Genomic DNA, 25107 nt, shown 5'->3' on the forward strand with positions numbered 1-25107 from the left:
CAGTACTGGCCAGGCCTCTAGCAGAGCAGTGGCTGGCCAAGTTCAAACTTCACTGTTGGTGGTTACTGAAGACTGTAACCAACAAGTGATTCAGATTGTGAAGAAGCCCACAAGAGGGACTTGCAAATGAAAATGTTTAGGACCTGTCTTTGCATACTGGCTTGCAACCACCTTTACAAAATACTTACATATTAATAATTAATTCAAGTGAGGAGCTTCCTTCCATATGGATATATATCTGTTCAGATTTTTTCAGAATTTTCAGCTGTCAAGTAGGACTGATTCAAATGTTTTTGTTCTAGAAAGATGCTGTCATAAGATCTTTTATGTATTTGTATGAAATGAAGTATTTCACCAGGATGTCAGTAGCTAGGCTCAGTTTTATCCACTGGACTGACAAGAACATTTTTCCAAGCCATGATTTTAATTTGAGCCAGTTCATCCATGGAGGATGGCTAAAGGGCCAGGAATAGTCCTAGCCAAAAATCTTACTGAGCATCTAAAATCACCTACAAAAGCTGATTTAAAAAAGTTGATTACCAACAGCAACTCTCAAGCCAACCCTCAACTGCTCAGCACAGAGGTCTTGCTCACATGGAGCTTTGACTTGGCAGCATTCTTTTATCTCAGGCTCCCCTGCAAAGAGCAAAGAAATATAAAAGACATGCAACAGAAGCTTGCTGGCACCAGAGGAATCTCCACTTCTATTCCCTTGGACTTAAGGAATGTTGCACTAAGTCACCTGTGTATACATGCCACCCATTTGCTGTATACTACACTCCAAAAATACTTCAGACTCAGGCATTATAATTCAGAACTTATATGAGCTCAGAAAAAAAATCGCACATCTTTCGTTCTCAGCTGATCAAGTGTTAGTGCTTTTTTACAATTTGAGTATGCAACTCTCTCTGAATGAATCCAAATAATATTTATTTAGTAAAACAGTGTGAGGTCTTCAAAAGACTAGAGGAAAAATGACAAGAGATTAAGACAAGTAAAACCTGTTTCCCTGTCTCACTGCTCAAAAATTATTTGTCTCTTGAACATGAAAAAAAAAAAAAAGGCACAATTTCTGGTGCTACATTTTGCTGAAATTAACTACTCAGACCAATGGCTTGTATAATATATAAGATACCAAAGATATTCCAAATAAACTATTAGAAAAAGCTATTTTACTTGAATTATTTTTTTTTATTATTATAAGCATATGCAAACAGGTCCTGGTAAACATATCGTTGGCCATCTCACTAAAACTAAATGAGTTAGCTTTCACTAAAACTAATTTCTGCAATCCCGGTAGTAATCTATGGGAAATAAAAAAAAAATAAACAACAACTGTTCAGAAAAACACAAGTCCCACGTCAATGAACAAATCTGGGGGATGAATAAATCACAGCAGAGACTTGTTAATTCGCAAAGCATTACTCCCGATGCCTTCCCCTCTCTCTTCCAACCCTCCGAGGTTCAGAAACAGAAAATGGCTGAAGGTGAGAAAAACAGAGGAGAGAAAATGGTGTCGAGGCACTTGATTGGTCAGATTTTGCTGCAGAGTCTAAGTTTCTGACACAGAGAAAAATATTCCTAAAATGAAGCCTATCAGCAATCAAGAGTAAACTGAGAGCCTTGCAATCTTTGGCTTTCCAGGAGAAATATTTCTTCTAAGCATTTCTTAGTGACTCCTTATTTCCTAGTTTAAGTGAAGGCTGTGTCGAACTCAATCCAGCCGCTTCTTAAAGCCACGGGTACTCATTTGTAGCATCGAAAAACCAAAGGGACATAATTTCCAACGGCTCAGTGTAAGAGCAGGCTCCTCAAATTACGTAGAACTACCTGTAATATTGTTATAAATATAAAGGTGCCATAAAGTCCGAAATAATTTCGGAAATGTACATTTTTTAGGCAACTACAGATCTATTTACTGTAGAGAGCAAGGGGGTGCGTGTGACTGAATTCAGTCAAGGAGAAATCCGTTTTCCAGGTAGTTTCATGAAAATAACTGAACACGAATAGGGAAGAGCTTCCATTTCAAAATCATTCTAGACTTGCTAAGTTTTTAAGCACAGATACTTCTTGGAAAACACTTCGTGGTAACTTCAACAGTTCTTTTTAAGAGCCTCAAAAATGACAGAGGAAATTGATGCAACCCAAAATCTCTTGTCTATTAAATATGTCACGCATGTGATCCTAGACAAGACACCAGCAAGGAGCCTACCACTTGGAAAAGAAGAGACTCAGAAAACATTCTTGCCTCCACGTTATATTTCAACACCCCTCAACAAACACATTCACTTCTGGAGATACATTTATCTCGGGAATAAAGAGTAGTTCTTGAGATGAGCTGAAAAGGCCCGCGGGACATCGCTCACGACCAGGAGTGATAAAAGCACTGAGGAAACCACTGATTTAAGAGTCCTTCCAGGGAAGGCGGGAAAGGCGTTTTTGCGCTTAAAGAAACAAAGCGACTCACGCGAGCCCTCCCAAAAACAAAAGGTGGGGCTGGAAGATAGAATATTGCTGCAGGCAAAATAAAGCAATAAACTAAAAACAAGGAAGCAAATAAGGAACATAAAGTAAAGGCAGCGTAGTATTTACAAGACACAGGAGGCATTTAGGGTCTAATTAACTTCTCTTATCATGAGAATGGGATTCTAGAGAAGCTTTTTTTACAAATGCAAACAGTTTGAACGAACTGTTTTAAGATGCATGCTAACAGATAAAACCCACTGATCCCTAAAGTAGCTATCATCCCTTTCAGAACAGGAAATACCAAAAGGACGTAAGGAAAAAAATGTAGGTAACATTTCTTTAACCCTAAATGAAAATTTGTTTCAGCAAAATCATTTTAAAAGAACTACACTACAGTTTTGCAAAAGACAAGAACCAATACGACGAAGTACGATCCATGCGTTGTTTAGTACGTACTTGACATAAAACTTCCTATTGCCTATAGACAAACAAAAAAATCATCACTTCCTACCAGTTGACTAGAAATTTACAGCTCTTCAGTGATGTTGTGGTGGCTCTTAAAAGAGCCTTTGGGTTTCTGATGGTTTGAAATTTCCGCTTGCAAACAGCTTACGCACGCTCGCCGCGGATGCGCCGGGCCAGCTGGATGTCCTTGGGCATGATGGTGACACGCTTGGCGTGGATGGCACACAGGTTGGTGTCCTCGAAGAGCCCCACCAGGTAGGCCTCGCTGGCCTCCTGCAGCGCCATGACGGCCGAGCTCTGGAAGCGCAGGTCGGTCTTGAAGTCCTGCGCGATCTCGCGCACCAGGCGCTGGAAGGGCAGCTTGCGGATCAGCAGCTCCGTGGACTTCTGGTAGCGCCGGATCTCGCGCAGCGCCACCGTGCCGGGCCGGTAGCGGTGCGGCTTCTTGACGCCGCCCGTGGCCGGCGCGCTCTTGCGGGCAGCCTTGGTGGCCAGCTGCTTGCGGGGCGCCTTCCCGCCCGTCGACTTACGCGCCGTCTGCTTCGTGCGCGCCATCTCCCTCAGAAGCAGCCCCGCAGCCGAACGAAAAGGCACTGATGGGGTAGCGACCACAGGGGCCGGTATTTATGGACAGCAGCGCGCTGTGATTGGCCAGCGCCAATGGACGGCGGCCACTGATTGGACAGTGGGGGCAGTTTGAATAACCCGCGCGATGGAGCGGAGAGAGGCCGGTGGGGGTAGCCACCGCTTCCCGCTCCGTACCTCCGTACCTCCCTCCCTTCCCTCCTCCCCCCCCCCCCCCCCCCCCCCCCCCCCCCCCCCTCCCCCCCCCCCCCCTTCCTTCTTTTCATGGAAGCAGCCGCGCTCCCTTTTCTCTTATACCTCAGCTCCGTGCTGCCGGGCGGGACCGGTAACGGCCTGGAGCGCTCCCTCAGCTGCAGCCCGCCAGCAGACGCGGTGTTTTTAATCTGGCTCTGCAGCAGTTTTCTCGTATCCTCTGCCCGGGGCAACCAGGATTTGGACCCCCTTGTAAAAGGCGTTTACCCAAGTACAGCCTTTTCTGCGGATCCCGAGCTGAGGTTCGTTAAAGAGCTTATCTTCGCTCTTTTTTTTTTTCTTTTTTTTTTTTTTTTTTTTTTTTTTTTTTTCTTTTTCTCTAGTGTCTCTTATATTTACTCGTTTTATTTACCCTAAGCTTCCTATCGGGTTATCACTTAGGGATTTCTTAATTCTGCCACGGTTCCACTCTGTCGTAGACATTAATTAAGCACACTGCTTCCTTAGGTCTAATAAAATTATGCTGTTCTCTATATTATTATGCATTTCCTGTTCTTACTGCTATAGGTCACATTAAACATCATCTTTCAATGATTATAGACTAATCCATAGTTTCCCGGATAAACAACCTATTTTGGCTTACGGCCAAGTCTCTTCAGAATGACATATAATATTTAAAGGGGACAACACACTATCATTGTGAATAACTAGAACGAATAAATACTCTAAAAGGAATAAAAGGGACATCTTCAATAGCTTTAAAACTCATTAAGCGCTCAACATGCTTTTTTTTTCGACCTACGGGACTAACTGTCAGACCAGGACAGACAAGACGACCCAAATATTTCCGGATACTTAAGCAGGATTAGCACTTTCCTCTAATCTTGTAACAGCACGTTTTAACCCAAGGACTAGAACAGTACCAGATAAGTACCACTCACCGAAAAATAAATCAGTGATCACTCTTTTACTGATTACATGGGTGGCTCTTAAAAGAGCCTTTGGGTTGAAAGTGGCGGTCCGAGACGCTCTACTTGGAGCTGGTGTACTTCGTGACAGCCTTGGTGCCCTCGGACACGGCGTGCTTGGCCAGCTCGCCGGGCAGCAGCAGGCGCACGGCCGTCTGGATCTCCCGCGACGTGATGGTGGAGCGCTTGTTGTAGTGCGCCAGGCGCGACGCCTCGCCGGCGATGCGCTCGAAGATGTCGTTGACGAAGGAGTTCATGATGCCCATGGCCTTGGACGAGATGCCCGTGTCGGGGTGCACCTGCTTCAGCACCTTGTACACGTAGATCGAATAGCTCTCTTTCCTAGTCTTCCTACGCTTCTTGTCACCCTTCTTTTGAGTCTTGGTGACAGCTTTCTTGGAGCCCTTCTTAGGAGCGGGAGCGGATTTGGCTGGTTCCGGCATTTTAAGGGTCTGTCAATACCTGGCTACCGCAGGAGCGACGAAGACGCCGAAGCCGTATCCCCCTTATTTATAGGGACTGTATGCAAATAAGATGACTCAACACTGTCCTTGACCATTGGTCAATTTGGGTCCGTGACGTCAAACACGTTGAACCTTCCATTGGTCGACTTTCTCGTCTGTATTCTCATTGGATGAATTCCCAATCGTTGCCTCCACCAATCAGAAGTCCAATCCTGCCTCAGAAGGAAGGTATAAAAAGCCAGAGTTCAAGCTCGCGTTGCATTTCCTCTCTTCCACGGCGTTTGCCTTCGTCTTACACAGCCTTTTGCCTTACTCGCCACTTCGTTCTGCACTTTGAACCATGTCCGGGCGCGGGAAGCAGGGCGGGAAGGCGCGCGCTAAGGCCAAGTCCCGCTCGTCGCGGGCCGGGCTGCAGTTCCCCGTGGGCCGCGTGCACCGGCTGCTGCGCAAGGGCAACTACGCGGAGCGCGTGGGCGCCGGCGCCCCGGTCTACCTGGCGGCCGTGCTGGAGTACCTGACGGCCGAGATCCTGGAGCTGGCGGGCAACGCGGCCCGCGACAACAAGAAGACGCGCATCATCCCCCGCCACCTGCAGCTCGCCATCCGCAACGACGAGGAGCTCAACAAGCTGCTGGGCAAGGTGACCATCGCGCAGGGCGGCGTGCTGCCCAACATCCAGGCCGTGCTGCTGCCCAAGAAGACCGACAGCCACAAGGCTAAAGCCAAGTAAATCTGATTTGACGAACAACCCAAAGGCTCTTTTCAGAGCCACCCACATGTTCCTAGAAAGAGCAGGAACACTTGACCCCAGGAATATATGCTTTTAATGTACCTGGAAATTTTAAATCTCTCGTGGAGGTGTCTAAAATACATATATCTTGGGATTTACCTTGCTGACCTGTAGCTTCTTGGCTTTTTTCTTTCATCTTAATAGTTAAAGTAGTTTTGTAGGCGTGTGTCAATTTCCCTTTTTGAAAAAACAAAAACAAAAAAAAACAACGAAATGTACCGGTTGCGACTGATTAAATCGGTCACCGCAGTATGGTTCAAGAAGAGATGTGAACTAGGTAAGGGTGCGCTCGCTGCCTCTCCCCGTGGATTTGGTGGGGATGAAGCTCCGCTCACCCGAGGGGAGGAAGGACGGGGCGGGTTCGGGGCCACCGCCGGCCAATCCGGCTGGAACGCGCGGCTTTCAAACCGCGGGGACCGGGGCCCCTCCCCCCTGCGAGCTGCGGCCGGCCCAGCGCTGCGGGGGGAAGGGGGATTCGAGTGCCTTGTGACTACTGGTTGCTGCGGTTTTCTGCTTTCTGTGGTTCTCTTTTTGCTTACTTGCAACATAGAGCTTTCGTGGGATAGTAAGAAAACCGTAAGTTCTTCCCTGGGGTGCAGTCCAGGAGGGTTTCCAAAAGGTAGTCTCAGGTATCCTGAATTAAATGATGGATGATAGTGGTGGCGGTTGCAGAACTAGCTCGAGTGTGAGTTCGTAGAAGTACTATGGAGACACATAGACGGGGAAAAGGTGTCATGATGTACTCGTCTGGACCTGAACTGATGCTTTAATTTTTTCCCCTTCATCCTGGCAGAATGAGTGGTGTTTAAAGGTGCTCTTGGTGTTTTTCTGCCAAGCTTTCCTTTACTTGTACAGTGTAGTCTGCTGTATACTGCTGCCCTTGGCTTCGCTGAGGTCTTCTCTACCACTTTTCTTGGATTTGGTAGCCTTAGTTGTCTTTTTTTTGAGCCCTTGATCACTACAACTGTCTGGGCCTGCTTGACTGCTGGGAGCCCCTTGCACCCTGAGATGGGGGGCACGGCTTTGGCGATGTGAAAGTTGTGGTCTTTGAAGCCGCCAGCCACTGCATCCCTCTTCTTGGGTCGTCAGGGGCTTATAAATCACGGCAATACGCGAGGGATCGGAACTTACAGGGAGGAGCTTCTCCGCCATTGGTGTCTCGAGGTGGCCCTACTGCTGGGAGACGGCGACAGCTCCTCTCTCTCCTCTGAACAGGTTAATTTTGGGGGGTTTTGCCTTTTTTTATTTTATTCTTTTCCCCCCACTGTAAAGATCACCGCGTTCCCTCCTTTGTTAGAATAGCTGTAGATAAATGACGCTTTAGTTTGTTTTTCGTTCAGCAATATTTTATGAGGAAGAAAAAACTGCCCGAAGGGAAGGCAGGAATGCAACGCCTGGAGCCTCCGAATGAGGCTGCCTAAGGGCTGGGGTGTGGGGGGGGGTGTTTTCTTTGTTCTTTAAAATCGTCCCTTCACAACTAAGGCGAAGAAAACTCTGCGCTTTTCCCCCTTTATTTTTCTTTTTTTTTTTTTTCTTTTTAGTGTTCCGCCTCGGGAGGCGGAGGAGTGAGTCACTGGGGCGTTGTGTTAACGGAAAATGTTTTTCAAGCGGAGGGAGATAACGTGGGAGTGCCCGACTGCAATCTTGCTTGGAAACAAGATGAGAATCGCGGATCTGTTTCTAAGCGCTATATAATTCTTAAATAATTTTCAGGTCGAGTTATTTTCTTTGTCTGTTTGCTATTTTGGCTTTTATTTTCCTTTTCTTTCCCAAAATAGGCAGAGGACTTTTTTTCCCCCTCCTTTTTTAAAATCATCTATGTTCTGCTGCAAGAAATCGCATCAGATATTAATCATCTACCATTCAGAGCTGGACTTTGAAACCGCAGTAACTGCAGGACTTTATTAGTAACCATTCTGAAATTTGAGACTAGAATTAGGTATAAAACACTTCAGGGTTGGTTTTTGTTTGGTTTTTTTTTTTTTTTTTTTTTTTAATGTTTGTTTCATAGTCTCAATTTTTCTCTATTTTGCATATTTGGCAAAATAACCTTCTATTGGTGAATATTTAGTAGAGAAGGAAGAGATTACGTGGGCCTGGAGAAGGGAATTGATTTGTACATGGTTCTGATTGGGCCATTTGAAAATCCTGAAACAGAGGCCTCCCGGGTTTCATTTTTGCCCGTGAAAACACGGTGTGAGGAGAGAGCATTTATTTTCAAGGGTAATGTTCATACTTCCTTCTGAGGCACTTCAGTATTTAAGTTCGGCTTCTCTTGGAAATTGCTTGTTGGCTTTTTTTCCTTATCCCTCCCCCCCCCGCCCCCTCTCATGTTTTAAATATCATTTGAAAACACACGTATTTTAACAGTTTTCAAAAAAGATATGGGTAGATCGCAATCTAGTGTTTGTTTTGTTTTTCTATTATGTTCCTCGCTAGAAACTCGTTAAGATCAGTATTGTAATTCATTAAGCTCATAATTTCATTCTCTGCCTTTCTAGCCATGTTTCCTCCTTGAGACAGCTCATGTAATGAGCTCAATTTCCTTATATAGAGATTTCTAAATATTGTTGCCTTCTCTACACCACCAACAGGATTTTCATGATGGGTTCAAGTATATTTTTGTTAGTACAGGAAAACTGATGAATTCTGAATGCTAAATCCTTGTTTTCTTCAGCTGAATTCTGCCTGCAATGTTTTTGTACAATTGCTGGATATACGTGTTTCTCCTGACCAGTCATTCACAATTAATGTAGAAAGGCAATATGTTCTTTTACCTTGGGTAGCTGCGTGTTATGAATGAAGACATTCTCTGCCTGCATACCACAGTTAAATAAAACGTTTTTATATATTGAAATGGAAGAGAGAAATGTATTATTTGATCTCTTTGAGTATGAGACAAATGAGAGTTAAAAGTGGCATTTTTTTGAAAGCACATTATTTTATTGCAGATGTGGAATTTCCCTTCCCAAATTTAGTTTAATCACTTCAGCCAACCTATATTCTCAAAAAGGAGAAAGGCTTTAGATTTAAGAACAGTGCATCACAGGTGTGTTTAGTCGTGAAATAAACATTTAGTATCATATGACCCTAATTTACTTTTGAACGTTGAAGTCCACTCAAAATAGATCCTTAAGCTGTAAAGTACTAACCCTAGCATAGGTAGTGCAATCTCTCAGATTGCTTGCTCCCAAGTAAATGTTACTTAACCTGTAGTTACCCAACAGCTTTTTGTTTTCATATAAAGCCAGGAGAGATAATGTACAAGACAATATTCAAAAAAAAAAAAAAAAACAAAAAAACAAACCAAAACAAAAACAAACCCAAAAAACCCCTCAAACCAAAATCAAACTATGCTCAGTTGCAGAAACATTCAGAAGGCTGCTGAGAATGAAATTTACAAAAAGTGATGTTATAAAAGAACGTTTACTATTAGGCTTTGTCTTAATAATCATAAAGCGCCAAAAAAAGTCCTTGGATATTCATTTCCTTCAAAAAATCTTATTCACATTCTTTTGATTTGTTTTTTTTCCTGGTTTGGTTTTGAGGGTTTTTTGTTTGAGTTTTTTAGGTTGTTTTATAAAAAGACTATCTATGCTTGATTTTTCTCTAGTGACCTGATTGAGGAGAGAAATACCATTCCAACTTTCTTGGTAGTAAGCAGTCTTCCAAAGCAGTCTTTGAGGAAGATGTGATTGTTATTTTTTTGTTTGTGTGGGTGGTTTTTTTGGGTTTTGTTTGTTTGTTAGTGTTTGTTTGTTTTTTTAGTGAGAATTTGCTTTAGGCTAGAAATTTTATCAATAATGTAGGCAAGCTAGAGTATTTACCTAGACCAAACGTGAATTGAATTTACCAATGCTATCCCCACGATGCTCCATGCTCTTCCTTGTAAAACTTAAATGAAAATTTGCATCACATAGTCTGTACAAAGGTTAAGCTTTTACAGTTCTCTTATTGAATTACTCTCAAATTCCTTCACTCGATTTTTTAGTTTCTTTACTATCTTTCTGCAACCTTACATAGCATACCAAAATAAAATACAGTTGGAATATCTTACAAATCTGGTGTTATTCTATACTAAATAATTTGAATACTACCAGTAGTAATTTACTTTTCTTAAACACTTAAACCCAGATCTGCTTAGACACCAAAAGTACTTTCTAAATAAAAAGTTACTGTTTATTTCTCTAAAATGCATAGCACAAAATCAGTTTAGACTTCTGTAAACATGTAAGAAATTCATGTCTCCATTCACACAGTTTTGAAGGCATTGATGCTGACGCTCAGGAAGTTTGTGTGTAAGTGGAAGCCAATTGCAGCTTCTGCAGCTGTAGAAACTCAGCAGCAAAGTGCGTTTGTTTGCAGGCCACAAAAAATGCTTTGAGTGTGTCTAATTTCAACAAAAAAGCGGATTGCCATGAACCGTAGCTAAAGCCCCGAGTGTCTTTCCCTTTGCATCCTGTGACGCCCCTGTGGTTGCTGTGGCACAGCGGAGTGAAGGGGAGGCTCCATGGCTTTGGAGCATTCCCCCCAGGGCCCCAGATGGGCTCGGGAGCCCGGCGGGGAGCGGGGGCCGCGGGCACCACCCGCCTGGGCTGCAGCAGTTTCCAACCAATCCTACCCGGGAAAGAGCTTCCCTCCCTCCTCCTCTTTCTTCTTCTTCTCCCTCCGCCCTCCCTTCCTCTCTGTCTCCCTGTGGTTGCCTCCCCTGCCGCTGCTTTCCGGCCTCCCACCACCCGCGCCCCCGAGTCAATTTCCTTCTCTTAATCCACGGTCAAAGAAGATAAATCTGTTGGACGACACCACGATGAGTGACGAACTTCTCGCTCTGACTGCTTTTAAAACCAGCCGGTGTTTTGAATGCTTCTAGAGTTCCTTTTATCAGCTGCTGGTTTGTGATTTTTGGCTGCCGTTTATTTGTACTGTGGCTGCTACCCAGGCTAAGGGGAAAAATAAACAACAACCAAACAAAAACAAACAAACGAAACCCCAAACAACCCACCACAAAACCAAAACAACCCAAGGAGCAGCTGGGATGTTCCAGTTTGCTCTGTTAGAAAACACTGTTTTGGTTTTGCAGGCTTCAAAGCTGAGACAGTAATGGACCATCATCCTATATGATAAAATACTTCTGTCAGGAGCCCATGATCATCACATCCTTCCCCTCCCCTTGTCCATTCTGTCCTAGAATACTAAAAGCATGTCTGCATGGAACAGAAACAACCCAGCCAGAGTAACGAGGCAGATGCAAACAAACCTTTTTTCCTCCCCAGGAGGCACCTGTGTATCACAGCTTTGAGAGGTTGATTGTTTCAGGCCCCTACACTCGGCATACAAATGATACCTCTTTTCTTGTGTAGGGAGGGCTTTCAAATAGAAAACAAGTCCTCTTTCTATAGAAGATACAGGTTTTTCCTGTCGTGGGATTCCCCTTTGGCCTTCACAAGTAGTTTCTGAGAGAATCATGAGAATACCAGCACAAACCAGGATGCTAGCAGCATGGAAGCCCAGGAAAAAAAACCCAGTAGCTAAACACTCGAATAGGGGCTTTTTTGAGGGCAAGTTTTTTGTTTGTTGGTTTTGTGTTTTGGCTGGGGTTGGGGAAGGGCGGGGGCTGCGGGGAAGGGTAGAGTAAATTTTTTCTTTGGGACTGTTGTTTTTTGGGGAGGGGATTTGTATGGGTTTTTTGTTTGTTTTTATCCTATGGAAAATAAAACTTTATCCTCAGGATGTGCTTGTAATTAAATGGATCAGTTTATGAACTATTTACTAGAAGGTGTTAGGACTTGTGCAGACAGCTGTGTAGTCCAGAATTGATGTCTGTGAGTAGAGAGATGGGACCAATTTCTTCTTTCATCATCTTTCTCTCTTCTCTCTGATTTGAAAAAAGCCTATAGAGTAAGGATCCATTTACTGAAGAAAACTGCCTATGAAATTAACACAGCATTTCTGATATCAGTAACCTTTTGGTTGTAATTAATTTTATGATTAGATTAGATTTCACTAAGTTTGATAGACTTAACCACTGACCTCCTAGGTAGAAAAGATAAGCAAGAACATCTTCAATCAGTAGTGGTCATTGTTCTGAAGACGTCCTCGTATGCTCAGCAGAGAAGCCATTTTAAGCATTAAATCACCTTTATCACTTTTTTCAGATTTTCTTTACCTCTTGCAATAGTTTATTTATTTAGAGGCCAGAAATATGCACACTCTGCTGGGTGGAACTATTTAACACAATGGTACAAAGATACAAACTTCTGTTTGACTCTCTGTTCCTCTTCTAGAGATTCTAGACATTCAAGTAACTTTCATTGTAGTGCTTCTGAGCATTGAACACGTTTGTTTTATTTATTTGTGGTTTTCAAATGTGGGAAGATTTTTTTTTTATTAGCGTCAAACTGGAAGGTGCAGTAAAGGTGGAAAATGGTGGTAAGAAAGTTCTGAAGAGTGAGTTAGAATCAGGCACGAGGGGAGGACAGGCACTGAAATTGAAAACAATGGTTGAAAAAAAAATTAAATAAATGAAAATTCTGAAGTCTATTGTTGTTTGATGACACCCAAAACACCTAAAGATAGAAAGCCCAAGATGTTTATTCTCTACAGGTCATGGCAAGTTCCCTGTTGCATATCAGGAGAACACTGGTTTATTTTGTTCCTCACCAAAAGGATGGTTGGATTTGCCACTTGATCACCCAAATCATTATGATCCAGAAGTCCAAGTCCACTTGTCTACAGGCAGTGAAGCTCCCATTAGTTTCTAATCCTCTGTGTGTGTGAGTAGACTGCTAATTGCTGAAGGACCTCGTAGCCACAAGAAGTTCATACAGAATAGAAACAGCAGTGGATAGTGTTAATAAGATCAAAATTTAATTACTATGCTTACACAGAAAAATGAAGAGGAGTAAGAAAAAGTTATTACCTTGTAAATGACTTGGTAATTTTCTTTCTCCCATGTGGTGTTGTTTTGGGGTTTTTGTTTGTTAATTTTGTTTGTTAATTTGTTTGTTAAATTGCCCCGTGTCTGTATCTCTGAATTTGGGGATAACCACCAAGAACTACTGAGGGTTTCTGCATGAACACATCAATGCATAAAAAGGGAACACTTTTAAGCACCACAGGTAAAAAGTACATCTATTATTTTAATGTGATTTTTTAATGCTCTGTCAGAGATGGACTCCACTGTGATGGGACAAGAGCTACCATGATCCATGCTGGGGTCCAGCTTCCACCTAAAGGAGTGCAACTCTCAGTGTATCTGCTCTGGCCTGGAGTGCACTGTTACAGGTACAGCCTCGAGGCAGGTGCACAGCCAGGGAGAAATCCTGCTCTGCCTTGGGGCACACAGACCCACAGGAGCAGTCAGGCCCTGACCCACGTTCATCAGATTAGTCTGGGTGAATGAGAAGGAAAATTAGGACTGAGATGACCAAACTTCAGAGAGTCTGGCAGGAATTTAGGCGCATATTGAGGTGTCAAAGGTGTGATTCTCCTTTATTATGTGGGGATAACCCCTGGCCATGATGACAGGCCTGTCTTCAGTATCCTGGATCGTGGGTTGTGCAGGGATTGACAGCTTGGAGTCTCCATGTCAGTAGGGTGCACAAAGCCTTAATTTTGCTTGTGCTGCAACTTTCAAAAATATTTTCTTTTCTTCTCCATGGAATTAGACAAATTCTGTAATGTCTAGTGATGTTGATCAGCACTCTTGGCAACAATCCGTCTCTATTTTTAGCTGGGCTTGTACATTTCATATGATAGTCCTCTGGGTTGCTCATCTCCCTAGGAAAATGATGCAAAAAGAAATTATTCCTTTCCCTCACAAATATTTCATCTAGATAAAGTAGCACTATCATAAGCTTTTGCTTTAGGAGACGAACCAAATCTGTATTTCCAATTTGCAGTATTTCCATCAGGATACTTTTAGCTGATTTAAAAAACATATCACAGAGACTTTCTAAGTTAATATTCATTCTCCTGAGGACATGAAACTACATGTGCTGGCAGATCCACTGAGAGATCAGTAAATCCTTCAGCTTAGCTAACAGTTTTCCTGTAAAGGAAAGCAGATCATTAAAGAGAAAACAAATCTGAAAATCACATTGCTTCAACAGCCTCCTCAAGGGGATGGTTGTCTTTTGAGAAGGACAGGAGTGTTGGGAGGAATGTCAGGGGATGGTTGTCTTTTGAGAAGGACAGGAGTGTTGGGAGGAATGTCAGGATGAGAGATTGAAAGCAGATGCAGCGGGGAAGAGAAGTGCTAAAATCTGCTGACACTCCTAGAGTGGGCAAAGAAATGGAGTCATTCTCTCACTCATTCCTGCCAACACCATCACCCAACCTGTTCCTGCACTCCAGTGTGCCCTGATGGCCTGCCCACATCACGGGACAGAGCTCAGGGCTCCTCCAGCTAATGCTACCTGATCAGGAAAAGTTGTTGCCCTTGCTCTTCTCCTATTGTCTTGGTTAACAGGAAAAGATAGACAGATGGATGGATGGATAGATAGACAGACAGATAGATAAAATTTTGTAGTCCATATATTCACTAGTTGGTTCTGAGTAAAAAAAAAATCCATGTAGATGAACCACCATGAGTGAAGGATGAACACTGGCCATCAAACATGATACTGGCCATAAAATAAAAGATGTCATATAGGAAACAAAGTGTTATTTCAGAATTCAGTGAATTCAGATTGCTTAGAACTCTTTTTTTTTTTTTCTTTTCCATTACATTAAAAGGTTTGAGTTCCCGTAAACAAGTTGTTACCTCCTCCTTTTGGTTTGTGTATCTTCAGAAGTGTCCTAATACTTCAATAATACACACACTGTTACTTTATACCCACAGATGTTAGAAAAGTAGCACACAAAGTATGCTAAAATAAAACCAAGAAAATTAAGCTTCCTGGTGTGGAAAAGATAAATCTGGGTAAAGATTACTTGGAAAACCATGAAATAAAGAGTATTTCCTCAAATAACCTAAGCACACTTTAATACATGAATCTATTTTATGTACTTGTATATTGCTGTAATATCCACAAGGATTCTATGTAAAATTTGCCATAATAAAAATTTGCTCTAAATATTCTGTGGAGTTTTTTCCTTTGAAGCTAAGGTATTACTTAGGAACAAATTACACTGATACCTGTTGTAGTTCTTCATAAGAGGTTGTCTTAAGAATACCTAAGAAGTAATGGACCCTGGATAATGATAGAAACTTGATTATTTAAAGAGGTCCAATACAGAGAAGGTCATGAAAATATGACTTTAAGCAAAGGCTAAATTTAATAGAAAAAATATTAACTACACAATTAGCACCACAGAAAGAGTTCTCGTGGACTAAAAAGCATCAAGAAATGGATTCTAAAAGAGATTGCAATTTTTTGACTAATTGCCAACAAACACTGGGCAAGGGAGGTGAATTGGGCATTTTGCAAGACCAAATAAGTATTCTTATTAAACAACATAAATAAAATTAAATTGTTTAATTGAATAATCTGCAATTAGCACCTATACATTTGAAATGAAATTAAAGCAAAGCTATAGAGAAGATGTGCCAAAAATAACCTAAATAAAACCAAATGTGCCACAAGAAAAGGGAAAAATAATTTTTACAGGAGTCCTGAAGAGACCAAAACAGGTCATCTGAATATAGATAGAGAGAAAGCCACACTCGCCACTGCCGAGGAAAAGGTACGTGATATCAAATACCAAGAGCAGTAATAAGCAGGGAAGTATATGTTTTATAGTAATGCAGAAATTTTACTGAATTCTCTATTGTGTTCTATCTCTGTTGTAACCCATAAATGTGGTGACAGTGGGGAAAAGACTGCACGTAAATATTTGGGGTTTTGTCCTTGAGTAAGTGTAATGATGAATACTGTGCAAAGACAGTGATTCTAAATGTGTTGGTTTTGACTGGGTTGAAGTTAATTTTCTTTGCAGTGGTTTTAATGGTGCTATATTTAGAATTTGTGCTGGGCGTAGGGTTGATAACATAGTGATGTTTCTGTTATTGCTGAGCAGGGCTCAACACAGAGCCGAGGCCTTTTCTGCTTTTCGTGCTGCCACAACAGGGGAGGAATTTAGGGGTGCCTGGGAGATTGTGAGAAGACACAGCCAGGACAGGTAACCATCACTGATCAAAGGGATATTCCAGACCTTATCACTTGATGCTTAGTATATAAAGCTGGGGGGAAGAAGGAGGAAGGGCAAGACATTTGAAGTGGTGGCATTTGTCTTCCTGAGTAAGCATTGCAGTGATGGGGCCTTGCTCTCCCAGCAGTGGCTGAACATCTGCCTGCCCATGGGAAGTGGTGAATTAATTCTTTGTTTTGGTTTTCTTGTGAGTGAAGTTTTTGCTTTTGCTATTAAACTGTCTTCATCTCAACCCATGAGTTTTCTTGCTTTTAGGCTTCCAATTCTCTCCTCGGTCCTACTGGTGGAAGAACGAGCAAGAACCAAGCTTGCATGATTCTTGGTTACTGGCTGGGGTTAGACCACGACAACTGGAAGAGTTTCATCTGTCCTACAAGCATCATTAATGTTGATATGCAAAGATAAATATGTATTTCCTATACCTGTAGAGCAAATATTTTGATATTAATAGATATAAATGGATGTAAACACTGGCTTGCTATCTACACATGAAAGTACATATTACAGTTGTGGCCAAGCATAACCTGTAGTAAGTAACATACATGCAAAAGGTCTACAGAGAGAGAAAAGTAAATCTCAAAGTCCCCATTATCATCTCCCCTGACAAAAAAGAATTTTTGAGAAAAGATGGGAAAAAAAAGGAAAAACAAAACCAGCAATTAAACAGTGACAGTTCAAATGCAAAAGTGTGCGAAATTGCCAAGCAAAACCTTTTCACATTCAAGCATTGTATAGTAATAGGCACCTGTTGAAAATAGGGAAAAAATGGGGAGGATCAAACAAATTCAGAAATACCTGATCAGCAAGAAACTCCCAAAGCTGTGCACTGCACACAGGCATATTTAACCAGAGGAAAACTCCTGCCAAGAAAGATGGAATATAGTAACTGTTTGGGATAGCATTTATCTGACAATCCTTCCAGAACAAAGTAAAAATACTTTCAAATTCATGGTAAATTTAAAGAACAACTCAGAAAAAGTAAAAGTAGGTGTGTGCATATAAAGCTTAAAGGCTTTCAGGAGTCACTGCAGCAGAATGGACTCATGGAGCCAACTCACCACAAAATAACACATCCAGACCACTTTCTGTATCTAAAAAGTAATATAATGTGAAGAAAGAAACGGTGAAAGCAATGCTTTTTTATGTTTCAGTACAGAATAGGACTATGAAAATGATCAAACACTTGTAAAATCTGTAAAAGCGCAGATATAATGCAGATTTTTTTCAAGGATACATCGGTAAGAGACGAATCAGTTCCTTCATTACCAAGTCAGTCCCATAAACACAACGAAGCCAGATGATCATTAAGTCAACGATATGGAAGACACAAGGCTTCCCTTCTCAGAAACAAAATAAAGCGTCTCATTCAAAGGGGAAAAAAAAATCGCACCACATTTACCCCCCTTTCTCAGCCTTCGGTAGAAAAGCGTGCATTTACCGTAGAAGCGGGACCGTAGCGCCCACTCGCTCCCCTGCCCGGCCGAGCCCTTTGACGGGGCGCAGCTCGGTGGCAGCGGCGGCGCGGGAGGCCGGCGGAGCGCGGGCAGAACGCGGCTCTCCCGGCCGCGCCGCCGCCATTGGCCGGGTTTTGCCGCAGCCCCGAGGCCGGCGGGGCCCCGCTCCCTAAAGACACCGCGAGCCCCGACGGCAGGGCCGAGCAGCCGAGCCCGGCCGCGCTCCGCTCCAGTGCCCCATCCGGGTTCGGCCTCCCGGGAGCGGGGCCGGGCCCGAGCCGGCGGCGCGCGGCCGGGTTGGGAGCGGAGGTGCAGAATCCCGGCCGCTGGGGGAAGGGCGCGCAAGGAACCGCCCCGGCGCAGTCCTCAATCAGGTCGGACCGCCGGCAATATACAAAGGCGCGCGGCAACTGTAGTCCCATTGAGCAGTAAGCTGACCGAGTTGCAGTATGTCTGGTCGGGGCAAGGGCGGTAAGGGGCTTGGCAAGGGCGGCGCCAAGCGCCACCGCAAGGTGCTGCGCGACAACATCCAGGGCATTACCAAGCCGGCCATCCGCCGTCTGGCTCGCCGCGGCGGCGTCAAGCGCATCTCGGGGCTCATATACGAGGAGACGCGCGGCGTGCTCAAGGTGTTCCTGGAGAACGTGATCCGCGACGCCGTCACCTACACGGAGCACGCCAAGAGGAAGACGGTCACGGCCATGGACGTGGTCTACGCTCTCAAGCGCCAGGGTCGCACTCTCTACGGTTTTGGCGGCTAAACTCGGTTCCTGTTACAATTTAACGCTTTTACAACACAAAAGGCTCTTTTCAGAGCCACCCACAAATTTCATAAAAAGAGCTTTAAATTGCTGGTACACGGCTTATTGCTTAATCGTGGGGGTTGGAGGGAAACTTATAAATTTCGTTTTCCCTGGCTCTTCCCAAGCTGACAGCTGTTGACCGTACTCTTCCCTTGCTCATTATTTTCCTGTTCACACGGAGCACCGCTCCCTCAACCCAGACCCTCTTTCGAAAAGGCTGGGGGGGGGGGGGGGGGGGGGGGGGGAACACACAAATGCAAGAAAACAGTCAAGGATGGGGGGTTAAGTCGGGGGACGCCGCCATTGCCGTCGCCTCACCCGCGGCTCCAGCTGTTCCGCGACAGGCTGCAAGGGGAAGGAAGCTCCTGAAATGGCGGCGCTCTTCTCTCTGCCATTCCATGGGCGGGACAGAGCGGGAAGAAAAAAACCGAGTTCTCCCGCCCATCCCCGCCCTGCTTCTCAGGCTGCTTGGTCTCTAGGTCCCGCTCTCACCTACACTCACCACGGCCCCTTACCAGAGGACAGCAGGGCCGGACAGTACGGAATGCCGGCACTCCCCCCGGCTATCCCGGAACTGGTACTATCTTAAACACTGGAAAGAGCTTGGCACTAGCTGCCCGTGCCCGCTCTGTTACACAAGAGACAACAGCTCTCTCCGGTGGTCTTGTGGTGGCTCTTAAAAGAGCCTTTCGATCTGAAGTTGAGAAGGGCAGGAGACTCAGGCGCGCTCGCCGCGGATGCGCCGGGCCAGCTGAATGTCCTTGGGCATGATGGTGACACGCTTGGCGTGGATGGCACACAGGTTGGTGTCCTCGAAGAGCCCCACCAGGTAGGCCTCGCTGGCCTCCTGCAGCGCCATGACGGCCGAGCTCTGGAAGCGCAGGTCGGTCTTGAAGTCCTGCGCGATCTCGCGCACCAGGCGCTGGAAGGGCAGCTTGCGGATCAGCAGCTCCGTGGACTTCTGGTAGCGCCGGATCTCGCGCAGCGCCACCGTGCCGGGCCGGTAGCGGTGCGGCTTCTTGACGCCGCCCGTGGCCGGCGCGCTCTTGCGGGCAGCCTTGGTGGCCAGCTGCTTGCGGGGCGCCTTCCCGCCCGTCGACTTACGCGCCGTCTGCTTCGTACGCGCCATCTACACACCCCTAGTAGCCCAAAGCAAAGACTCGCAAATCAACACAATACTGGCTCTAAATCCCGCTCCCAGCTCGGTTTTATATCAGAGCGCTGCTTGTTGATTGGCTGATGGGAACGGCCGCGCTCAAGGGGACGGTTTGAAAATCCCGCGTTAACCCCTTCTACTGCTGAGCCCTGCTCCTAAATATCTAACCCAAACCAGCCTTTTCTCTTGCTCTTGTCCTTTTTCCGAGCCGACATTTCTGCTTTTTGACCACTTGTTTTAAATAATTAAATTACTCTTCTTCTTAAGGATGGTAAAAATAAAATACAATTTTCGTAGAATCACCGATATCATGTTTCTAATCAGATTCACTTGATGGTAGTTTTTTCTGTATAACTGGGCGCTTATATTTCGTCATCCTATATTTCTATGGAAATAGTTTGCAAAGAACTCGGGTATGTATGCAATCTGTAACTAGGACTCGCGTGGTGACGATTTTTGTTCTGTTTCCGATTTTGGTTTGGTTGTTTTTCCCTCGCTTTCTTTGATTTTTTTTTTTTTTTTAATGTTTGTTTCGGGGGTGTTTTTTGTTTGTTTGTTTTGTTTGGTGTGGGGTTTTGAGGGATTGTCGTTCACCTTAGGTATTATACGTAATTACATTGCTTAAAGTGCAAAGTCGTAAGTACCGTTTGGGAAAAACTTAGAGAAAATGAAATATAAGAAACAACATGCAAGAAAAATGTTGGCAGATATTGATGCTCCCCTAACAAAAATGAAATGCTTCCACACTTATTTGGTTTGCCTGGGACTTGGAGGGGATTCAGTTTTTAACCAATTAAATTCTCCAATTCTTTGACCAATCAGCGGCGGGGAGGCGGGTCCACTGTGCAAGATAAATCCGGCTCGCTGACCCTGCTCGTCGTTATTTTCCATATAGTATTGCACGGCGTTGCTATGGCTCGCACGAAGCAGACGGCGCGTAAGTCGACGGGCGGGAAGGCGCCCCGCAAGCAGCTGGCCACCAAGGCTGCCCGCAAGAGCGCGCCGGCCACGGGCGGCGTCAAGAAGCCGCACCGCTACCGGCCCGGCACGGTGGCGCTGCGCGAGATCCGGCGCTACCAGAAGTCCACGGAGCTGCTGATCCGCAAGCTGCCCTTCCAGCGCCTGGTGCGCGAGATCGCGCAGGACTTCAAGACCGACCTGCGCTTCCAGAGCTCGGCCGTCATGGCGCTGCAGGAGGCCAGCGAGGCCTACCTGGTGGGGCTCTTCGAGGACACCAACCTGTGTGCCATCCACGCCAAGCGTGTCACCATCATGCCCAAGGACATTCAGCTGGCCCGGCGCATCCGCGGCGAGCGCGCCTGAGTCTCCTGCCCTTCTCAACTTCAGATCGAAAGGCTCTTTTAAGAGCCACCACAAGACCACCGGAGAGAGCTGTTGTCTCTTGTGTAACAGAGCGGGCACGGGCAGCTAGTGCCAAGCTCTTCCCAGTGTTTAAGATAGTACCAGTTCCGGGATAGCCGGGGGGAGTGCCGGCATTCCGTACTGTCCGGCCCTGCTGTCCTCTGGTAAGGGGCCGTGGTGAGTGTAGGTGAGAGCGGGACCTAGAGACCAAGCAGCCTGAGAAGCAGGGCGGGGATGGGCGGGAGAACTCGGTTTTTTCTTCCCGCTCTGTCCCGCCCATGGAATGGCAGAGAGAAGAGCGCCGCCATTTCAGGAGCTTCCTTCCCCTTGCAGCCTGTCGCGGAACAGCTGGAGCCGCGGGTGAGGCGACGGCAATGGCGGCGTCCCCCGACTTAACCCCCCATCCTTGACTGTTTTCTTGCATTTGTGTGTCCCCCCCCCCCCAGCCTTTTCGAAAGAGGGTCTAGGTTGAGGGAGCGGTGCTCCGTGGGAAGAACAGGAAAATAATGAGCAAGGGAAGAGTTCGGTCAACAGCTGTCAGCTTGGGAAGAGCCAGGGAAAACGAAATTTATAAGTTTCCCTCCAACCCCCACGATCAAGCAATAAGCCGTGTACCAGCAATTTAAAGCTCTTTTTATGAAATTTGTGGGTGGCTCTGAAAAGAGCCTTTTGTGTTGTAAAAGCGTTAAATTGTAACAGGAACCGAGTTTAGCCGCCAAAACCGTAGAGAGTGCGACCCTGGCGCTTGAGAGCGTAGACCACGTCCATGGCCGTGACCGTCTTCCTCTTGGCGTGCTCCGTGTAGGTGACGGCGTCGCGGATCACGTTCTCCAGGAACACCTTGAGCACGCCGCGCGTCTCCTCGTAGATGAGCCCCGAGATGCGCTTGACGCCGCCGCGCCGAGCCAGACGGCGGATGGCCGGCTTGGTGATGCCCTGGATGTTGTCGCGCAGCACCTTACGGTGGCGCTTGGCGCCGCCCTTGCCGAGCCCCTTACCGCCTTTGCCCCGACCAGACATACTGCAGCTCTATCAGCTTACAGCTCAATGCGACTGCAGTTGCCGCGCGCCTTTGTATATTGCCGGCGGTCCGACCTGATTGAGGACTGCGGCAGGAGGCGGGGCCTCGGGCGCAGTCCCTGCCCAGTGCCCCCACCGCCCGCCCTGCGCCTTCGCACGGGCTCCCGACGGGACGCGGCCCAGGCGCTTTCCCGGCCGGGTCCCAAGCGGGTCTGGCCTCGTCCCGCCCTTTTCGCTGTCATGGAGTCACAGAATATTCTGAGACAAGGGAAGGGACCCACAAGGATCACCATGCGCGATTCTTCATTGGTTGGCTCATACAGGGATTGAACAGACAATCTTGGTCTCTTTTGCACCGGGTTATAACCGAGTTAATGTCGGCTGCACTACGCTGTCCTTGCCCGCTGTCAGCCCACGCGTTCCTTTGCTGCTTTCCTGTCCCGCACCGTTGCCCTCTGCGCAGGAGACAGTTCCACGGCAGCTCTGGGTCTCCATCAGTAGCAAGAGCGGGACCTGCGACCCTCAGCCCGCGTTTCGGGCTGCGGCGCCCCTTCCTCGTCCCTCCCCGCGGTTCTGCGGCAAAATCCGACCAATGTGGCGCCTCGCTTGGCGCTCCCGCCCCTCCCCGCCGCTCTTCCACCTCCCGCTCGCGGCGAGCTCGACGGAGGAGTCTTCCCTGGCAGCGCTGTCTTTGTTTAATTTGGCCATGGCGACTTCGCTTTTTCTTTGTCTACCCGGACACTCCCACAGCTGCCCCCTCCTCCCTGAGGTCCCGGGGTCTGGGCACCGAGCGTTCTGCGCTTTCACGTTGGCACGTAGCGACAGTAGGTCCGTTCGAGGGGGATCAGGGAGCGAGGCCCTGAGCGGCAGGGAAATGGTCAGCGAGGGGCTTCAGTGGGAAACATTTAGCCCAGAGACTCCCTGAAGGTAGTCCGGAGGGGCTCTTTGAGGGCGGAGAAGGGACCGTCTTTCCAGCCAGGCCCAGCCCGCGGAGCGGTGTCCGGTGCAGCGCTGGGCACGGGGCTCTGGGCTCGCTGCCGACCTCAGAAAGAAATGTCCCCTGCCGTACACCGAGGTCCAGCGAGCGAAAAAAGGCACTACGGATATCACAAACAACTGTCTGTGTGACATCTGAAGAACGAACAGTAGCAAAACGATTTTTATTCCAATAAGGGATCCAGAAATTTTGCCGTGTGTTTCACACTTTTGCAGAAGACGTCATACATGCTGGTTACAGTATGTTGGACTGTATTTGTGAAGTGAATGAATAAATACTGAGAGAGTTATGAGACTGTATTTCTAATATGAATCTGTTAAGATTTTAAATATTACTTGCACAGAATAGAATTGATATGCCTAAGGTGCTTGCCTATTCTTATATTATTAATATATTATATCCTTTAAACATGCCTACTGCTATAAAATTTTTCACATCCTTTAAAATGTGTGCAACTATTCATTTAAATGTATTCCTTATTATAATGTATAGAACCTTGGCAACATCTCGGAAATATTTCTGGGCATAAAATATTCCCTAAATTCAGGGGGAAATGCAATTGAAATATTCACACATTCAGTTACAGGTGTCACAGCAAAATCTTGTTGTAAGTATCACTGTGAATTCCTTTTATTTTCAAAATAAAAGAATTGCTACTCATATATACAATATAGGAATATATCTTTAATTTAGATTAGGTTTGCTTTTTTTGACTGAACAGAATGAACTAAGACTGTTTACAGAATAAATGGAACATTTGTCACTAGCGGACCTGCCAGGCTGGTGCCTGACATTCTCATTTGGCTTCACAAAGACTGCTTTGTTCTTTACATCTGAAAATCTGTCTATATTAGGAAGTTATAAACAACATTTTGATTACTTAAGAAAGCCAAAAGAAATTATGCAAAACCTTTTGATATGTCAAAATAATAATTTATTCCAAAGGGTTCCTAAATGTAGAGTGAGGATCCTAGTAAAACTTTTCCTTCCAGCAGCATAACCACTGCAAGGCTTGGAAAATCCCTTCCCATTTCTGCCGGAGATGGATGATGGAGCTACTGAGACCAGTAGCTTAAAGTAAATAAAACAGCTGCAAAACCCTTTCCTCAATAAATGTAGTACATTAAATATAATTTAACATCATGGATTCTAGAGGGCTTCCTTGCCTATGTGTTGCTACAAGTGTGCAGGGGTACGTTTCACAGGGGTGTCTGTAAGGGATACATTCAGTTCTTTCATGGATCAGAGCATTTTTTTTAGTCAAAAATAATTTTAAAAAGAGAAGAAAGAAAATTTTGCTGCTGAATAGAATCCCTAATAAAGTTGTTTCTACTGTTTATTGGAGACAAAATTTTTTTGGATCAAAGTTTAGTGTCCAATCCACATGTTATATGTACATTTCCCTCATAAATTTGAGCACACAGCACTAGGGGTTAAATGAAAAAGGAAATCTTTGCAAAACTCAGTTCTTTTAAAAAATTAAAATAAATATCTGTAGATTTTCAAGTGTGCATTAATTAGGACAGTTGCCCTAGTTCCTCATTAAACTATACCAAGGAAATTGCATTTGTTTATTACAATAAGGCAATATCTCACCATGAGTGCACAAGAGTGTATGTAATTAGTGAAAAAAAATCATTACATCAGTGTGTATTATAACCAACTTCAAAGCTGCTTGTAATTTTCTTGGGAGCTTAAGTGGCAATTGAAATCCATATCTGTGTCTGCAACAACTGTCAAATTAGGTATAATAATATGCAAACTAATGTAAGACCTGCTTAATGGGTACATTTTTCCTATTATTGCAAGCAATATAGATGAAAAGGGGTGGAAAAGCTCTTCGAATTTTTAACTATGCAGTTTTAAGTCTTTTGATATATAGACTGACATTACTGAGTTATCCCCAAGCATAACTGCGATCTATAATACTTGAGGGACCTTAGTTGCAGGTTGGTTTGGTTGGTTGGTTTTTTTGGTGGGGTTTTTTTGTTTGTTTGTTTGTTTGTTTTTTTTGTCACAAATTTTTTAGAAAGTGAAGGAATATTGGAAGCCAACAAAACAGCTAAGGTACCATGTGATATGGATTTCCTCTTTCCTACTGCTTGTTGCATAGGGAAATGAGAGAAATTAGTTTTTTTAAACTTGCTTAGCTACATTCCTTCATCCACTGGAATTTGCTTAAAAGCTGTCTTTAACACCAGGAGATTTTCCAGCGTTCCTACCATATAATCCA

At 45.2% G+C, this 25107-nt stretch overlaps 7 protein-coding genes and 1 long non-coding RNA gene across 9 annotated transcripts; 3 read left to right on the top strand and 5 right to left on the bottom strand.

Moving 5' to 3' along the window:
- Positions 1–2894: 2894 nt before the first annotated feature.
- LOC136289556 (histone H3) lies at positions 2895–3621 on the bottom strand. The gene has a single exon (XM_066183492.1). It carries the CDS (start codon positions 3484–3486, stop codon positions 3076–3078), a length of 411 nt encoding a protein of 136 aa, XP_066039589.1. The 5' UTR covers positions 3487–3621; the 3' UTR covers positions 2895–3075.
- Positions 3622–4660: 1039 nt separating this feature from the next.
- On the bottom strand, positions 4661–5198 carry LOC136289559 (histone H2B 8). Its single transcript, XM_066183494.1, has one exon. The coding sequence runs from the start codon at positions 5117–5119 to the stop codon at positions 4739–4741; it is 381 nt and encodes a 126-aa protein (XP_066039591.1). The 5' UTR covers positions 5120–5198; the 3' UTR covers positions 4661–4738.
- A 223-nt stretch (positions 5199–5421) lies between these two features.
- Positions 5422–16605, top strand: LOC136289557 (histone H2A-IV). 2 transcript variants are annotated; one of them, XM_066183493.1, is made up of 4 exons: positions 5422–6207; positions 7472–7643; positions 15951–16052; positions 16338–16605. In XM_066183493.1, exon 1 carries the CDS (start codon positions 5481–5483, stop codon positions 5868–5870), a length of 390 nt encoding a protein of 129 aa, XP_066039590.1. In that variant the 5' UTR covers positions 5422–5480; the 3' UTR covers positions 5871–6207; positions 7472–7643; positions 15951–16052; positions 16338–16605. The 2 variants fall into 2 exon arrangements, 1 of the variants encoding a protein (XP_066039590.1); XR_010720813.1 differs by lacking the exon at positions 5422–6207 and adding an exon at positions 6535–7145.
- On the bottom strand, positions 13395–17852 carry LOC136289561 (uncharacterized). Its single transcript, XR_010720814.1, has 3 exons — positions 17521–17852; positions 16878–16942; positions 13395–13709 (listed from the first exon to the last, which is right to left on the bottom strand). It is a non-coding gene; the product is annotated as an uncharacterized lncRNA (long non-coding RNA).
- Positions 17853–17937: 85 nt separating this feature from the next.
- On the top strand, positions 17938–18393 carry LOC136289560 (histone H4). The gene has a single exon (XM_066183495.1). The coding sequence runs from the start codon at positions 17986–17988 to the stop codon at positions 18295–18297; it is 312 nt and encodes a 103-aa protein (XP_066039592.1). The 5' UTR covers positions 17938–17985; the 3' UTR covers positions 18298–18393.
- A 605-nt stretch (positions 18394–18998) lies between these two features.
- On the bottom strand, positions 18999–19468 carry LOC136290239 (histone H3). Its single transcript, XM_066184614.1, has one exon. The coding sequence runs from the start codon at positions 19466–19468 to the stop codon at positions 19058–19060; it is 411 nt and encodes a 136-aa protein (XP_066040711.1). The 3' UTR covers positions 18999–19057.
- A 929-nt stretch (positions 19469–20397) lies between these two features.
- Positions 20398–21410, top strand: LOC136290240 (histone H3). Its single transcript, XM_066184615.1, has one exon. It carries the CDS (start codon positions 20408–20410, stop codon positions 20816–20818), a length of 411 nt encoding a protein of 136 aa, XP_066040712.1. The 5' UTR covers positions 20398–20407; the 3' UTR covers positions 20819–21410.
- Positions 21411–21469: 59 nt separating this feature from the next.
- Positions 21470–21892, bottom strand: LOC136290241 (histone H4). Its single transcript, XM_066184616.1, has one exon. The coding sequence runs from the start codon at positions 21875–21877 to the stop codon at positions 21566–21568; it is 312 nt and encodes a 103-aa protein (XP_066040713.1). The 5' UTR covers positions 21878–21892; the 3' UTR covers positions 21470–21565.
- Between the last annotated feature and the right edge of the window lie 3215 nt (positions 21893–25107).

The sequence above is a fragment of the Chamaea fasciata genome, unplaced genomic scaffold (assembly GCF_029207755.1).
Source record: "Chamaea fasciata isolate MVZ Bird 193981 ecotype frontalis unplaced genomic scaffold, bChaFas1.0.hap1 SCAF_5, whole genome shotgun sequence".
NCBI classification, from domain to species: Eukaryota; Metazoa; Chordata; class Aves; order Passeriformes; family Sylviidae; genus Chamaea; species Chamaea fasciata.

What these genes read in the sequence shown, in the direction of transcription:
- LOC136289559 (XM_066183494.1), bottom strand. Translation starts at nt 5,119, where the DNA reads ATGCCGGAACCAGCCAAATCCGCTCCCGCTCCTAAGAAGGGCTCCAAG.
- LOC136290239 (XM_066184614.1), bottom strand. Translation starts at nt 19,468, where the DNA reads ATGGCGCGTACGAAGCAGACGGCGCGTAAGTCGACGGGCGGGAAGGCG.
- LOC136289557 (XM_066183493.1), top strand. Translation starts at nt 5,481, where the DNA reads ATGTCCGGGCGCGGGAAGCAGGGCGGGAAGGCGCGCGCTAAGGCCAAG.
- LOC136290241 (XM_066184616.1), bottom strand. Translation starts at nt 21,877, where the DNA reads ATGTCTGGTCGGGGCAAAGGCGGTAAGGGGCTCGGCAAGGGCGGCGCC.
- LOC136289556 (XM_066183492.1), bottom strand. Translation starts at nt 3,486, where the DNA reads ATGGCGCGCACGAAGCAGACGGCGCGTAAGTCGACGGGCGGGAAGGCG.
- LOC136289560 (XM_066183495.1), top strand. Translation starts at nt 17,986, where the DNA reads ATGTCTGGTCGGGGCAAGGGCGGTAAGGGGCTTGGCAAGGGCGGCGCC.
- LOC136290240 (XM_066184615.1), top strand. Translation starts at nt 20,408, where the DNA reads ATGGCTCGCACGAAGCAGACGGCGCGTAAGTCGACGGGCGGGAAGGCG.